The following is a 16,594-nucleotide window of genomic DNA, read 5'->3' as shown; positions in this document are numbered from 1 at the left end:
GTCACTCTCACTGTGGTGGCTTCAGCCAGAGGGCTGCCCACATTAAGAAGAGGTAATGAGGAGCAGAGAAGGGCTGCTGGGGAGCCAGGGGATGGAGGGCACACGGTATGGCAGGAGTACAGAACAGAGCTTGCTTAGCCTGGATGAGGCAAACTGGCAGTGATGTGATTTTTTTTTCCTCTATAAATACATCTGGAGGGTAAACATCAGGGAGGGGAAAAAAAAGCTATTTAAGCTGAAGGACAATAGCGGCGCAAGAAAATATCCATATTAATGCTTAAAGGAGCAAAAGAGCAGGTTGTGGAGAGAAGGAAGGGAGGGACTCACGGCCTGAAGTAAGGGCAGAGGGGATGCAGGCTGTGCCCACCGCATCCTGCCAGAGGGGGGATGCCACCAAGCTGAGGTCCACACGATGCCCACAGGACAAGGTTACATGGCAAGGCAAAGTTAGGCAGTCTTTGGCAGGTGGGAAGAAGGAGGGGTGGCTGCTGTCCTGCTCCCCAGGAGAGTGTCTGATCCCTCCTGTCCCTATCCCCCCAGGCTTCCCAGACACACTGGCAGGCTCTGCAAAGAGCCAGGGGACCCCAGTGCCACGCAGGGACCCCACGGTTTCACCCACCAGCACAGCAGCCCCAGCAGATCCCTCGCGCCCCGCTGCCTGCTTGGCTTAGAGCACGGAGCTGGGCGTTGCTTCCTCACCCCGCTCCCAGGAGCGAGCCGGGATTTCCATAACTGTCAAAAACAAGCCTTTGTTATTAGCCCTGTGAATTATTTATCCTATCATAATTAATGCAGGGCTGTTAGCGACCGTGGCAAAGCTCCGCGGCTCGCCTGCCTGCAAACACCACTCCACTTCTGCTTACCATTTCAGCATTAAATATGCATCAGGACTGATAAACGGCTCCAGATCACTGTGAGCCCACTGGACAAAGTGCCCTGAGCACAGACACCTCCCTGGGGAAGGGCCACGCTGGAGGCATTTCCAGGCAGGGCAGGCTCACCCCCTCCACACCCTCACCTCCATATGGAGACCCCCTCCAGCCCCACTGGGCTGCCCCGGGTGCATGAAGAAGGAGCTGGTGTGTTCTTGGGGTTTAAACAAATGCCCAGAGAGAAGGAGGGAGATGGGGAGGGAGTGTATCACCTAATTAACGAGAGGAAATGAATAGCTGCTGTGGAGCTGCTGAGCTTTTTCGCTCCTCTGCCAGACCAGCCCTTAGGAAAAGAGATGAAGCAATGCCAGAGCATGAGGCTGCCTCAGACTCGGATGTTTCCTTTGGGTAGAGAGCCATGCTCAAAAAATACCTGAAGAGCAGGGTCCCATGTGGACAGGTATTATAGGATGCCTCCAGGACTCGCTGCCAAGCTCACTGGCCATTAGATTGGTGACAAATAACCAAATCCAGCTAATTCCAGGCTTAGTGCAGCAAATGAACCTGCCAGAGATCAGCACCTGGAAGCCTTACTGCCCACCCACCAAACTCCCCTCCGACGAGCATCCCTCTGTCCTGCTGTGTCCTGCAGGACCCCCATGACCTGAGTGCCCTGTGCTGCTTGTTCTCTGCCTTCCTTCTGTCCCTGCTGGCTGTTTTGCAGCCCAGCTCCATGAGATCTCTCCGAGCAGCCTTTCAGGGGCACTCAGGACCATCCCAGCATGGAAAAGATCATTTCGGCAGGTGCCACGGGCTGGCGCTGAGATGGAGATCTGAAAGGGGGCTGCTGTGCTGCTCCTGTCCTGCCTCTCCGGGGGGTTAAAACAGGGAGAGAAAAAAGGAAGCATTAGCCGTGTATTGTGTGGGCTAATCCTGGCCCTAAGTGAAGTGCACTTAGAGTGACCCTTCTCAAAGCCTCAGCTCTCTCATCGATGTTTCTCTGATTCGAGGATCTTTCCGGCTGCAACATCTATTTCTCTGTCAACAGCCCTCGGTGCACCTCGCTTGCTATCTTTAGTCTCGCTTTATCGATCCCTCATTCCTATCTATCCATCTAATTCTTTTGTGCTTATTTCTGCCTGCTACTCCATTTACCGCAGTACACCTGTGCTGCTTTACCATGGGCAGCTCACCTCGGCTCCCAGGCAGGGGCTGGGAGCTGAGCAGCCCACTGGACACTCAGCTTTTTGTGGAGAAGAAACCCCCTCGGCAGACACCGCCGCATCCCCCTGGCTGTGCCTGGGCAGGGGATAAGCACAGATCAGGCAGCAGCAGCATCGGACCCTCTGCCCTGCTGTGGCACACCTTATCGGAGGAGATTAGTCAGAGCCTTGATCCTAATGCCGTCTCCGAATCCGAAAGGCAAGCCATATCCTTGCAGATAAGGGCATCCTTGACAGCAGCAGCAGATCTCAGCGCTGCCTGGATCGGGGCATAGCCGGGCACAGCAGGGAGCAGGGAGAGGTGGATGAAAGGGGAGAAGAAGGGCTGAGAGAAAGGGGAGGGTGGAGGTGTGCCTGCTGAGCTGCTCTTGTTTGATTTTCACCTTTCGCATCTGGAAAGGTGAACTGGGAAAAAGGGAGGCCAAGAAGAAAGCCCTGTCGCTTACCCCGGCTCGTTAAATCACTACCATCAATGCAGGCTGTGGTCCACGAGTGGAACAGGGGGAAAGAGAAGGGTTTCAAGAAGATTCATGCCTCCAACAAAAACTGTCCCCACATTGTAGCCCCAGCATCTCTATGCATCGAGGGAGCAGCCCTGGGGTTTTCCAACGTCCCTGCATACTGAGGTTTTGAGGGCTTCTTGAGCTGACCGAGTTGTTTTACATTCTGCTGTGGTCCTACAGGGACCATGGCTGGTTTATGGCTGCCAAAAACCAGGGCTTTAGGGGCAGGACAATTTAGGGACCCAAACACTCACCCACACTCCTGAGAGAAGAGCAGCAGAGAACAGGGGAGCAGGGCAGTCATTCAGCCTTAATTAGCCTCATCAAATATTCATCTGGTAATTTCCCTGAATTTACAGAGAAAATTAGCATCAATACAATTCATTGACTCTTGGAACATCCCACAGCACAAAGCCCGTCCCCTCCAAAAAGGGAGACCAGGCCGAGCACGGAGAACTTGGGCAACGGGAGGTGCAAGGCATTGGGATCTGCTCCAGGAAAGCCTCCAGAGATGCTGGGCCCATCCAGCAGATGGGGTTCCCCTCCCCTGCACCCCAGGTTTTTGGGGACGTGGGGCTGGGAGGGCACAGTGGCACGAGGAGAAACCAACAGCCAATGTCCCTCGCTGGAGCAAGAGGGAAGCTCAGCGGGTCAATGTGCAGCAGACAGCAGCTTGTGTAGCTCACTGGAGATCCTGAAGGTCCTGGCCAGAGCTGGGTTTGGAGGCTGTGGCTGAGAGAAAAGGGTTTGCAACCCAGCGCTGCTGGGAGGGCTGGGAAATGTCAGCCCCGGGTTTTACAGCTCGGGTTCAGAGGAATTTGGGATGACCACATTCCCAAATGCCACATAGAACTTCCCCTCAAAAACTCAGGATGCCAGATCCACCCAAGGTTTTACCAAAAAAAGGCTGGGAAAAAAAAAAAGGGGGGGGGGGGTTGGGGAACGGAAAAGGAATAAAAGCCAAGCGGTTTGTGCAAACGGGTCCTTAAGCCTGAGCTCTCACAGAAAGCACTCGCTTTGCCCTTCGTGTCTGACAGAAAGCAATCAAGCCAAGGCCAGCTCGCAGGGAACCTTTGCCATTGCTTTGCCGTAGAGAGATTTCCATAAACTGCTGGTCGGTTTGTTTTTTGGTGCTTTTTTTTTTTTTATTCTCCCATGAGACATTTTTCCTCAATTTGTCTTTCATAAAAGGTCACTTTTAGAGACAGCAGCCCACTGGCGCCCATCACTCAGAGGCTCTGACAAGCCAAAGGAACTGTTAGACCACATTTTGCCTCCCAGCTACGTTCAAGGTTTTGCATTCAATGTGTTTTTTTATTATTCTCCTAATGGAGTTTCCCCTCCAAGGCCGCCGCACTACCTAAGAGCATCAGCACCAGGCAGGACTTCACACAGTCGAAGCCTTACAATTAAATTTATTCCCAGGGAGAAGCTACAGTAGCAGTGGGAAACCTCAAGGCAGGCATCCTCCAGGTAGCAGGACTGAGATGCTCAGGAGAGCATCCAGGCAGTGGTGAGGTTTGCAGGGACCACACTGAATAGGAAGATTTGTGGTGTCCCACATGTAGGCAGGGCAGAGATCTGGGAAATGGTCGGACTCTGGAAGCTTTTTCTGGAGGAGGGAAGGTCTCCAGGTCCCTGCTGGCTGGGGACACGGTCTCCATGTCCCTGTTATGTGTATATAGGATAGCAATCATGCCAGATCCATGCTCCAGGTGGCTGAGCCACGTCCCTACTGCTGCCCTGATCAGAGGCAGGCTTTAAAAGTCTGCTAGGGATGAGCCTGCCCACGGAGAAGCGCCTCCATCCCCATGCAGACAGCAGCAGTGCCACTGGTTCAGATCAGCTCCTGCGAGCTTTACACCATGCTGAGCCCCTGAAGCAGCAGGGCCCTTTGGTCCCATACACAGTGATCAGCAGGGTCCCTTTTTGGGGTGGAGGATTGGCCCCATACACAGCGAACAGCAGGATCCTTTTTGGGGGCAGAGAACATCCCCTGTGACTGCTGGGGCTTCCCACCTGCAGACACCATGGCTGCAGCATTTTCCCAGCTCTGAGCAGGGCTGAAAGGATGCTGCGGGGCCAGGAACAGGCTCCCCCAACTCCTCTGCCATCCCCCAGCCCTTCCTGCCACCCCCAGCCCCTGTCCCCAGCCCTTGGCAGCCCCCCGACCCCCCCGGGGCAAGCAGCAGCGCCTGCCCGCAGCCCGCCCCGGGGAACCGTTCACCACAACATGCTGGCTTTTAATTTGCTTACCCAAGCAATAAGGCGGAAATGAGGAATGGCAGCTAATTAAAAGTATCAATTCATGTGGCATTCAAAGCTACCCGAGAGGGCCAGGAGGGATGAGGAGCCCGCGAGCAGGAGAGGGGACGAGAGGGCTGCAGTGCCCCTGCGACTGTTTGCCATGGGAAACACTCTCATCCTCCAGCCATCCTGCTCTGTGAGGCAATTCTCCAAAACACCAGGTCTTTTCTTTGCCAGAGAAGCCCCCCAGATTGCCATTACATAGCTCTGTACCAACACTCACCAAGCTCAGCGTGCCCTGTGGATTTATGAAATTAGCTAATGAAAGGTGGGCAAAAATCCTGACATGGGGAAGGGAAGAGCTGGGCAGCAGCACGGCTCGCTCAGAGGTTACCACCTGCAGCCCCCTCTGACCTTCACGTCCACAAATTCAGCCAAAGGCAGAGGTACAGTGACTGGGGAGAAGCTGCTGGGAGGCCAGCTGGCCTCACGCGGTGGGAATAGAGCCAAACAGAGCCAAAAACCAGGACTGGAAGCTCCCGGCCCCTCTAATCCCATGTACCGAGCAGATGCCTCACCGAGCAGGGCACCCACCTGCAGCACCACCACCCGAGGACTCAGGAGGGTGATCCTGCAGGCAAGGACTTCTTGGAGATGCTCTAACAGCTCCTCTGAGGAGTGCTGGAGCTCCTCCAAAACTTCCCACCTTGGGAACCTTCTTTTCCCAGCCAGCAGCATGCGGTGGGCCGAGGGGAGGAGTGTGTTGGGGAGGCATCCCGGGGCTTTCCCTCCGCTGGGTGCCTTCACCTCCTGCTCACCCTGAGCTGCTGTCATGGCAACACAGACTCCGATTCGGGGAGAAATGAGGAGGAATGGGTACTTCTGCTTGTTTAACCGAGGAGGCGGCAGCACCCAGGTGTTTGAGCAGGGAAGGAGCAGGGGAGAAAGCACAAGAAAGGGCAGACCCGTCCTCAGTGAATCAAGACTCACCCAAACATCTCAGGAAGTTTTCTCTATTTTAAAGCCTGCAGACACCCACCAGGGGCTGCAAACACCCATCAGGGTGCTGCAAACACTCCCCAGCACCACCAGAGTCCTTTGGGCAGAGCTCGCAGCTTCAGGAAACTCCAGTTCAGCTGAGCCCCTAGCAGACACAGCTCTTCATGAGCAGTCTGAGAAAGGCAAAAAGCAGGTGGACAAGAGGCAGGAGTCATCACTGCTTTGTCCTGCCAAGATGGCTCCATTTCCCTCAGCTCTGAAATGTGTCCTTACATTTCCCAGAAGCCCACGAGAGAGCTTTTTCTGGGTATCATCCAGTGATGATTGCTTTCCTAGAAATGGTGCTCAGAGAGGAGGAGGGAAGCCCGGTGCCACACAGAGCACTTACGGCTGATTCACCCAAAAATCCCAGTCCTTTTCCTGCATCTCTGGTAGAGGCAGGCTAGGGCTGAGGAGACACCCTCCTTTGGGAGCAGGTTTGCAGAAAACTGCAGCAGAAGGCAGGGGGCTCCCCGGGCTCGATGGCACTGGAAGGGGTGGCTGCCTGGTGAGGCACCCCCAAATCTCTCAGTCTGCCTTCTCTGGAGGCAAAACTGCAAAACTTGCTCCATATTTGATGTCTCCCACCCACAGCACACAGCTGAGAAAGAGCCTCCATTGTACCAGGGATTATTTTTTGCAATGAGAGATCTAGAAAAAAAATATATATGGATAATATAAAGCCAAAGCAGCTTAATGCACCACGGTGCAGGGGCAAACCTCCGCGGGGCGCTGAGCAGACCCTCGCACCCTCAGCTTGTCCCCCCAGCTGCCAGCCCCCAGGAGCAGCCTTTGGCAGCTCCTGTTCCCCATCTCCTGAGGAGCCTTACACAGCAGAGGCTCGTACTGAAGCCACCTGTAAAACGGGCAGCCCCAAAGCTGCATCTGCCGTGCCCCCTGTCCACTGGGCTGGGAATTGAGGCAGCCCAGAAGCGCAGCTGTGCCATTGTCTGCTTCTCGCCAGCATCTGCCTGTCCTGCTCACTGGAAAAATCATGGAGCTGCTGCTAATTTCATTAGCAGGCCCATCAAGCGGTTCATCAATCTATGATTTCCTGGCTTGCCGCCACGAGGAAAACAAGTGGGATCTGCTCTGCATTTGCAAAGCCATCCTCTGGGGTAATTGGTCTGAAGGCTTCAAGTTTCCCGAGTGGATTATTACCTCGGATTAAACCTGGGGAAGGAAGAGGGTTTTTGCCCTTTATTTATTTTTTCTCTCCCCTCCTATCCCCCAGAAGAAGCCAGGATATCCCCCGAGCTGCCAGCAGCTCCCCAAGCCGGGGAGGGGACAGGAGCCGGGCACCCAGCCGGGGCTGGCTGCACCCCGCAGCACACCCTCATCCCCTGCAGCAGAGGAGAAAAACCCTGGGATTTTTTGCCCAAAGCCGGTGGCAGGGCAATGCCCGGGAGCTGCAGCCGGTTCCGCGGTTCACAGCTCCCTCTCCCGGCCCCGTGCCGCCATCCTCGGGCTGCAGCCCGCGGCCGCAGCGAGCAGCCGGGATGCCGGTGTCAAGACAGGGAAAAGGCAGAGCAGCAGCCGGTTCGTCCCCCAGCCCGCCTGGGTAGCAGCTAAACGGAAAAGCCTGACATTTCGGTGACGGGCAGCAAAGGAGTTTTGATCTCGCTCCACCTTCCAGTGCTGGGAATTTAACCTTCCCTCACCCAGCGATCCCAAAAAGCAAGGGTGTTTCATTTTAAACAGAAAAGCCTCACCCATAACGAAGAAAAGCAGTCTCTTTTTGAGGGAAAAGAAAGGACAAAGCAAACACTCTTGGTTTTCTACCATGAGCCTTTCTGGGTTGATGTGCTCCCACCCCATTATCTTAGAAAACTATCAGCTGAGTTTGGCCCAGAGCACGAATTTCCCCCAAAATTCCCTTCTCCATTGAACTTTCTCCTCCTTGTAAACCATCCCACCCCGCGGACCCGGTGGGCAGGAGCAGGAGGTCCCAGGGGTGTGCATGCAGTCACGGCGGGCTGCGTGGCAGAGGCAAGCAGGGAGGTTGCATCCCCTGGTCCCAGCACCCCTTAGGCATGGGCACGGGTAGTATTAGTGCTTAGGATGCTGTGCAAGGGGGCTGGCAGGGATTTGGTGGCCCTTCCTGCACCGCACTTTTGCCAATAAGTTGCTTGCCCCACGGAGCCCACGGGGCTTTGCCTGGCAGAGCTTTGCCAGTGGCTGTGCTGGTGCCAGGATTTCGCCCTTACAGGCGTGTCCCCGTGACTCTGCCGTTCATTTCTCCTGCAGTCAGCAACTGGCCTGCAAGGCCCCAAAACTCCCACCGAGTTCAAGAAAACCTCCTGCCTAAGAAAATAAATGTGTTCTGCGCTCTTTCCGAGCTACCGATGGTAAAGCAAATACGGGCACAGTTGGGTCCCATCACTGCTTTGTTCCTAAAGAACAAGTCGGTTCAGCCAAAGCCTTCCTGGCACATCTAGCCATCATTAGAGAGATGAGAGAGACAGTTACTGTCGTCCTTCTGCACATGGTGTAACAGACATCGTCGTTCAGCACGGAGAGGTCTCTACCTCCGTATTGTACTTGTCATCTGAGTCCTCCACAGTCCAGAAGGAAATCACTCCACCTCTGCAGCAGGAGGGCTCAGGAATGCTGTCCCCCAGGATAGTGTGGTGCAGGGTACCCAGCTGCTCATGCCGGGGCAGTTTGACAGCTCAAGCACTGAATATAGCAGAAGGGAGAAGAGTGGTGGGCAGGAGAGCAGCTGCCTGCCCTTCCAGCTGGATATCCAGCCTCGGAGTAAGAGGTGAAGCTGACCTGTGGAGTCACAGTGACCCAGACAGGCTTCCTCATTTGCAGACATCAGAGGCACAGATCGGGCTTTCTTAGCTGAGTTTGGGTATCCTGCAGGTATGGAGTCACTCTGTGCAGACCGGGTGTCTGCAGGCACTCAGTGGAGACGCTGTATTTACACAAAGTGAGTTATAAAAGCCAGACCTAAAATGCTTTTGTAAATATTTGGCCTGTGGTTTGGTCTCTCTCAGTGGGGTGTTTTGTTATCTGCAAGGAATGCAGCAGCTAGGCCGCCTTCCCTGCCCTGGTGCACATAAGTGGGTGGCATGTGGCAGGTTGTGTGTGCACTGAGACTCTGATCTCCCTGACACACAGGGGAGGGCAGCACATCCAGCTACCCCTCCAGCAAGGGTCATGTCCCACCTCCTGGTAAGGCAAATGGTAACAGGGAATTGAGTCAGGCAGAGACCATTTGCAAAGCTGGGAGGAAGCCCAAGGTCTCATATGGAGGTGATGAGAATAGAGACAGGCCTGAGGAGGAGCTAGGACAGACACCTGATTTGGAGCCACCTTCTGAGCTGCCACTGAGGCAGTAGCAGCAGCAGCACTGAGGACCTGAGGGAAGTCCAGGCAAGGCAGCCAAAGGCGCTGCCATGTGAAATAACATCTCACACAGGGCAAGACATCACCTAGCTGGTCTCTGCGCCCCGCACTGCATCCCACCAGGTGTGGCTTCTTCCTTAGCCTAAGGCAGACTGTCTGAGCTATCCGAGAAGAAGTCCTCCAGATCCTGCTGCCTCAGCTGGGACTCCAGAACAGTGATGCGTTGCTTGAGCTTCATCTGGGCATCATTGTACTCTGTCAGAAGGCGGCCGAAGCGGGTGTGAAGCGTGTCCAGGTTCAAGGCCAGCCTGTCCAGCTTCTCTTCCACGCTCTTCCCTTCCATGCTTGCCTCTGCAGCTGACTCGTCCAGCAGCCCTTCCTTGGTCAGGATCTCCCGGCCCCGCTCCTCCAAGACCTTTTTGGCATCAGGATACTCTGTGACTGCTTCCATCAGGTCTTCCTTTGACAGGCAGAAAAGATCAGAGTAGCCCAAGCTACGGATGTTGGCCGTGCGCCTGTTGCCCATTTTGCTCCCTTTAATGTTGAGGATGCTGATCTCGCCAAAGCAGCCTCCCGCAGTGAGCAAAGCATATTGTGTTGTGCCATCATCCGCCACCACAGCCAGCTTCCCCTCCTTGATGATGTACATCTCTTTCCCGATATCTCCTTTACGGCAAATGTAATCCCCTGGGCTGAACACCTGAGGGCGAAGCTTCAGCACCAGCTCCACCAGTAGACCTGCCTCACAGTCCTGGAAAATCCTCACCTTCTTCAGCGTCTCCAGGTGAACGTTGATGGCAATCTCTGCCCTTAACTTATCAGGGAGATTCTTGAGGACTTCCCGTTCGTCCACCGCCTTCTTGTTTGTCCACAGGTAGTCAAACCACTTGATGACTTTAGTTTCCATGTCTTTGCTCACCTTGCGGAACTGCATGTAGTGTTTAATGGCATCAATTTTTGCCTGGAACTCTGCCCTGGTGGCGTTCATATTGGATATCATGGAGCCCACGTTCCCCACAATGGTGGCAAAGATGAGGACACCGATGAGGAAATCAAAGATCACAAAGAGGTATTCTTCATCACGCACAGGCGGCGGGGTCTCTCCGATGGTAGTCAAAGTCAACGTAGACCAGTAGAGACAGTAGACGTACTCCCGGGTGAGATACCCATATTCAGGGTCTGTGACATTGGGATAGACCCAGCTGTCCTCCCCAAAGCCTATGGCCTTGGAGATGGCATAATAAATGCAGGCATTCCAGTGGATGATGACCAGGATGTAAAGAACCAAGTTGCTGATGCGGAAGATGTTGGGGTAGCTGGTTCTGGTCTCCGTCCTGTCAAAGAACTCAAACATGCGGGAGAAGTGCAGCAGCCTGTTGAATCGCAGTTCAGGACGATGCAACCCCACAGCGAAGTAGGCCAGGTCTGTGGGCAGGATGGAGAGAACGTCCAGCTTGAACTGTAAGGTGTGGATGTAGTTATCCCGTAACTTCTTCAGGTCCTTAACCAGGAGGCCCTGTTCCAAGAAGCCTAACAGAGAAGCAAATAATAGAATGATCTTAGCTTACGTTCAACTCTTCTACTGGCTTTGTAAGTGCTTCTGATAAATATTTCAGAATATGCCATGCATATTTGTGCATATACACAGTTATCCAAACATTACCAGTTGCACCTGATCTACTCTGTTTACAAGCTTTTGCTATCATGCAAGCTCCTCATCTGGCAAAAGCCATGCAAAGCTATCACTTAAGGATTTACTCTGTTGCCATGAAGTAATAGGGACACAAAGGTTTCCTTCCTCCGGTCGTGAATTACCGCTGTTCTGGACAGAAAGCACAGCCACCTGCCCCATTCCGAGAACATTAAATTCTACCATTTTTCCATGTAGATAATTCATTAGCTGAACTTGTGCAAAATCAGAGATACAGACCTTCAACTATGCCCGAATACTAATAGTAGTGTGGGTAATTTTGTACAATTATTCAAAGGTGAAGTTGAAAGCTAGGATGATTAATCTTTCATTCTGAAACTTACTCCATTTCTCAGATCTCTTAATTAGATTATTTCTCTGGAGACTGCTTCGTACAAGCGAGAGCCAAGGTAGACAAAACCCTCCTTCTAATGGAGCTGCAGATTAGGTCCCTCCCTTGCAGTTCACCTCCACCTTTAGGGCACCAAAGCAAAGCAATCGCAGGCCAGGAGGCTGCTGCTGCTTACCTGTGCGCAGGCGGATCACTATGTCCCCTATGTAGATGCAGTCTGAGACGTAGTCCAACACCAGCCAGAGGACAACGTAGGTCTTCTGTAGGTCACTGAAGCAAGCCCTGGAAGAGGACCATACAACGGGGCAGTGAGACCAGTAAGTCTCTGTTACAGCTGAATATAGGCTGATTCTGGGGCTTGTAACTCTGCAACAGAGCTTGGCCACTTGCCCCTCTACTCAGAGAAGTTAAAACCATCTTCTCTGAAGAATCTGCCATGCCTTGACCTGCATAAAGCCATGTCTTCAAACCACATCCCAAAAGCTCTGCAAGCAACTTCACCCCTAGATGACAGTCCTTTCCAGCCAGGGCCAGATGAGGGGTGCTCTGCATTTACACACCACAGCCACTGTGAGATGAAGGTCCCTTTCTTTAGGCACCCCCAGGCCCTCTCCCCCCTCACCAGCACCAGTTGTCTGATCCTTGCTTGAGCCACAACAGGCAGGTGAACATGAGGATTAGAGGAGACAGGAACCCTACAACATCCGAGCTCACCTGGCCACCAGCAAGCACCAGTTATAGAGGACAGGAACAGCAATGACAGCCAGCCAGCGGTAATACCAGTCCCCCGCAGGGTCCACCACAAAGATCTGCCATTTCTTCCTGGAAGCAGAGAGAAGGCAGAGCAGGCAATGTGTGAATAAAGGGCTAAACATAGAAAACAGGTTTGGAAGGAACCATCTGAGTCATCTCCTTCATCCTTTGCACTAGACTGGATCAAACGTAGCTGCAGCTTGAGTGTAGTCTGTAAGCTAAAACCAATCCCAGGAGTGCTGAGCAAAAACATCCAGCACTGTTTATGTTCCTTTATCCCCAAAACAGAGCTTATTAACGTACCAGAAGAGAAACTGTAGCGTGGCAAGACAAAGCAGCTGGCCTACATGCACCTCAGAGGCAGAGCCAGACAGATGTATGAAAGAGGCTGACCAGAAAACTTCTTGTTAGATGGCATCGCCTCTCCCAAATGAGGCATGGATTGGTGCCAGACAGATCTGAGAGAAGAAGATTAATTAGAGCAGGAAGGAAAACATGCTGCAGATCAGCGGGAGCACCAGGAGGGGCTGCCCAAGCCCCAGAGCAGTGGCCGGCGTCACAGGGCTGCCATCGCCACACTGCCTGCCTGCAGTCAGTGCTCAGTCCGGGGTCCAGCCTTTGAACTGCTCCCAAGCATTTGATCCTGCTCGTCTTGGGGCTCTGAGATAAGCAGCCTGTGCTCCCATGGCCAGATCTCACCGGAGGAGCAGGGGAACAGCAACTCTGCAGCTTGGCTGATAGGCATGGCTGCTGCCACCTGCCAGGGCAAAACGCCTTCTCCCTTCCCATCCTCCCCTCACTCCCAGCTTTTGAACACGTAAAACTCCCTCCAGCGCTAGGAAGAACAGCCCACTTGCCAACACATTCCCTGCGCTCACCTCACCACTTCCAACAGCTTCAAAAGCAAAACCTCTGCCTTGAAGCCTCCCTCCCCAGCAGCACCCAGGCTGCCCGCGGCGTGGGGACCGGCGCTTGGAGCAGAGCCGGCGGTGCTCCTTCACATACACCCTGGGCACAGCCACAGACAAGCAGGTGGCTCAACCTTCCCCTTACAAGTGGGGAGAAAATGACAGCGTTTTGCTCAGATAAAGGTTGTTTTTTTTTGAGACAGGGACACCTTGCTCGCTGGGACGTACAGCACCTGCCACCAGGCAGTACTGTTGTAACGCCGCATCACAGGCACTAATAACCTCAATAACAGCGTTAGTCAGGTTGGTAATTTCAGCGTTAAATCACCAGTGCTGCAGTCACTGACATTATGCCGATGCATGCTCTGGCCACAGGGACAGGGCTGGAAAACCCCAGACTAGCTCAGCACTAGCCCAGAAAGGGGGATAACCGCCCTGAAGGCTCTGTGCCCCACTCTGCAGCCCTTCGGGCTCCCCATGCCATGAACACACTCATGCTCAGCGTTACCAGACCTGGGGCTCTTCTCAGCCACTGCTCTGAGGACTGGGAAAGCAGCAGAAGTTGCCACCATCTCCCCAGGAGCTCATCCCAGTGAGCCACAGTGTTCTCCTTTCTCAAGTTTGCAGGGCAGCACCGAATAACACAAACCCCAGTGCAGGGATCTTCATCCCATCCCTTAGATGAAGCCAGGCTGGCATTTACTGGCTGTAAGGCGACAGCACTTGGCTCTGCTCTTGCTTCCCCCGCAGATATATCCTCAGCTCAGAAAGCACAGCTCCTTACGAGGAGCCCACCGAAGCTGCCCTCTGATGGCACACTCAGTGCCTCTCTCATAATTAACAAGCTCCCCTTAACCCCGCAGGGCAGAGCACTTTTTTGTCCACGACTAGTAAAAACCCAGATACAAGGCTCAGATATTTTCCTCCTATAGAAAACAATCACTTCTTGGTGTTTTAATTACCGTGTGTAATGGTAGGGTCCAGGCTAGTCCGTGAGCTCTGCCCTTTAATTAGCCAGCAGAAGAAAAGCCAGGTTATTGCTTTTCACCGGGAGCGGGAGCCGAGGAGATGAAAGGGCTGGATTTGAAAGGGCCTTTTCAGAAAGCTGCCGTCACAGTGTCTGCCCTTGGAGGTGGAGGAAACAGGCAGCAAACGCAATCCCTTCATCTCCCTTCCTCCTGAGATGATGAATGAGGCTGGAGAAGCCCACAGGTCTCTGCTCACTGGGGTCTCCTGGGGGGCGACCCCACTTTCCTCAGCTTCTCCCCAGCTCCACGTGTGCACAGGCTGCAGGCACACCTTTTTAGGGATCCAGGGCTGGGTTCAAACAGCAGCCTTGGTGCTGAATTGCTCCAAGGTCAGGCAGGGCAGGGGGGACCCTTCCCACAGCTTCTGCCCTACCTGCCCCATTTACCATCACTGCCAGGAGACCCCAAGCACCACGCATGGTCGCAGGGAAGGGAGCCTACTTTTTGCTTTTCTCCTCAGTCTCTTCATCCTCTGGACCACTGCCGGCGTCTGCAGCCACCATCTGGAGCTCCGGGCCCTGGAAGCGCTCGAGGAAGGGGTCAGGCCTCTGCTGCTCCTCGTGCAAGCTCTTGCTGGCCCAGTCCCTCAGCACCAGCACCAGCCGGACTATCCTGGGCAGGGAGACAGGCAGAATCAGGTGCAGCCCTAAAGTCCTACACAGCAGGAGGGGATCCCGACCCCACACACCCCCAGCATGTCAAAGCCAGGCACAAAGGGCCCAGGCTCAGCCAAGAGCCCACGCAGCAGCTCGCCAGCTTCCTCCCCACGCTCTGGGAAGGTTGCTCAGGAGCCATCCCCACACCCAGGCACCCAGCCCAGCCGCACACACGGGTACCTGGCCAGAGCTCGCCTGCCTTGGAAAAGGGGGGCAGCCGGCTGCTCCCCCCCAGCCACGGGAGCCCCTCTGTGCAGCTCCAAGGAGGCCTCATCCTGGGTGGAGCAGGTCCTGTGGTGTGGAGAAGGGGGGTCACGGCCATGCAGCATGTCCCACTGCCTGCCCACGGCCATGTGGGATGAGCCAGAGGATGCAGGCAGCTGAGGGTCACCATCACAGCCCTGCCCGTGCCCCCAAACCCACACCAGGGCTCGGCACACCCCGAGCTGGCCCTGCCAGCACCACCCTGCTGTGTCCATCCTGACCTGGTGGTGCTGAGCTCTGTCCCCTCCTCGTCGGGCCCTGCAAGGGCTGGGGCGGGCGGGCAGGGGCTGAGGGCGGCCGGGGAGCGGTGCAGGCCATTGCTCTTGGCCGTCATCCTCCTCACGAGGACACCACAGGCACACGCCTGCACCGGGGACCTGGAAGAGCAGAGAGCAGCCAGGAGTGCCCGGAGCAGGACACGATGGTGGTGAACAGCAGCCTGAGGTCCCAGCTCTGCCCGTGGCCCCTGAAAGGTGCTGTCCCCATCCCCAGGGATGCTCGGTCATGGCCAGGACAACAGCACCCACAGCGAGTACCAGCACTGCTCCACTGCCTGCCCCACGGCGAGGACAGGGGGGTGAGCAGGGAGGGAAGGACCAGGCAGCCACGTGGGGAGATGTCAGGCAGCAGTACGAGGCCGGCTGTGCGTCTACAAGGCTGTTTGTACCCCAGCAGCAGCCTTCCTCATGGCCAGCACTCATCCCTGCACTGGAAATTAAGGTTTGCTCTTTAAAAAAAATAATGACAACAATAATAAAGCACCTGCCTGAGGTTCCTGCTGGCAAGTGCTACCGTCTGGTTTCAGAGAGCATCAGAGGAACTCAGCGTTTACACGCAGAGGCTGCTGTGGAGCTGTGAAGTCTGGGAGCTGATTTCTCTAAGAAGTGCGAGATGCCCTGCGGGCTCGTCTGGCCCCAGCACCCCTCGCACCCGCCGCCTGACACCCGCTCAGTTCACAGACATGCACATATGGAAAGTCCCAGCCCTGCCTCGGGGAAGAAGAAGATAAAATTCCCCCCAGCTAGCCCTCCGTGCCCCGCAGCGGGGTGACCCCCACATGGTGTGCCCACGGATGATGCTCTGCGTGGGTGCAGGCAACGCCTTGCACGCCCCAGCCCACGTCCCCGCTGCACTGACACAGTGCTGGGAACCCCCCACACGGAGCTCCCTGCAGCCCAAGCCACCTCCCTGGGGTGGCAAAAGCCACCACCAAGCCCCCACCGCCGTCCACTTACGAGCCTGGTGTCCTCTGAGGCTTCGCTGCCACCTCGTGTGGGCTAGCAAGGGATGGGGAGCATCCTCCTCCAGCAGCCTCCTGGGCTGTCCCCAGTGCCACCCCTGCTCCTGCCCTTCTCCTCGGCCCAAGCAAGGGACCTGGCAGCAGAATGTCCCCGCGGTGCCCGGGGAAGGTGACAGCGTGTGCGCGTCTCCTCGCTACAGCACACACCCGGCCCCTCAGCTCCCTCGATGCCCCGAGCAGCTCGCTGCACGTCAGAGGAGTTGGTTGCAGCGGCTGCGAGCCCAGGGATGAAAGGGGAGGAGGGACACGCGCTGCTCAGGGCTGCTCCGCTTCCCTGCGCGTCCCCTTCGCCCCCGCCACCCCTCCTTCCCTCTGTCCCGCTACCTCTTGTCGTGCTCAGGGAGCAGGGGTCACGTTTGCTGTTCAGGAGTGCTGGAGAGGAGAGCTGCAGAGTTTGATAACGATC

General features: G+C 55.3%; 1 protein-coding gene across 1 annotated transcript; it reads right to left on the bottom strand.

Moving 5' to 3' along the window:
• Positions 1-9,379: 9,379 nt before the first annotated feature.
• On the bottom strand, positions 9,380-15,222 carry CNGA2 (cyclic nucleotide gated channel subunit alpha 2; the record flags this gene model as incomplete). The annotated part of the gene is made up of 6 exons (XM_082771107.1): positions 9,380-10,767; positions 11,455-11,561; positions 11,994-12,101; positions 14,410-14,580; positions 14,805-14,915; positions 15,110-15,222. The coding sequence occupies 6 exons, from the start codon at positions 15,220-15,222 to the stop codon at positions 9,380-9,382; spliced, it is 1,998 nt and encodes a 665-aa protein (XP_082627233.1).
• Between the last annotated feature and the right edge of the window lie 1,372 nt (positions 15,223-16,594).

The sequence above is a fragment of the Aythya marila genome (genome assembly GCF_965140915.1).
Source record: "Aythya marila genome assembly, chromosome: 13".
In the NCBI taxonomy this organism is placed as follows: Eukaryota; Metazoa; Chordata; class Aves; order Anseriformes; family Anatidae; genus Aythya; species Aythya marila.
The sequence above is the reverse complement of the archived record's forward strand: the minus strand, read 5'-3'. Positions and strand labels throughout refer to the sequence as shown.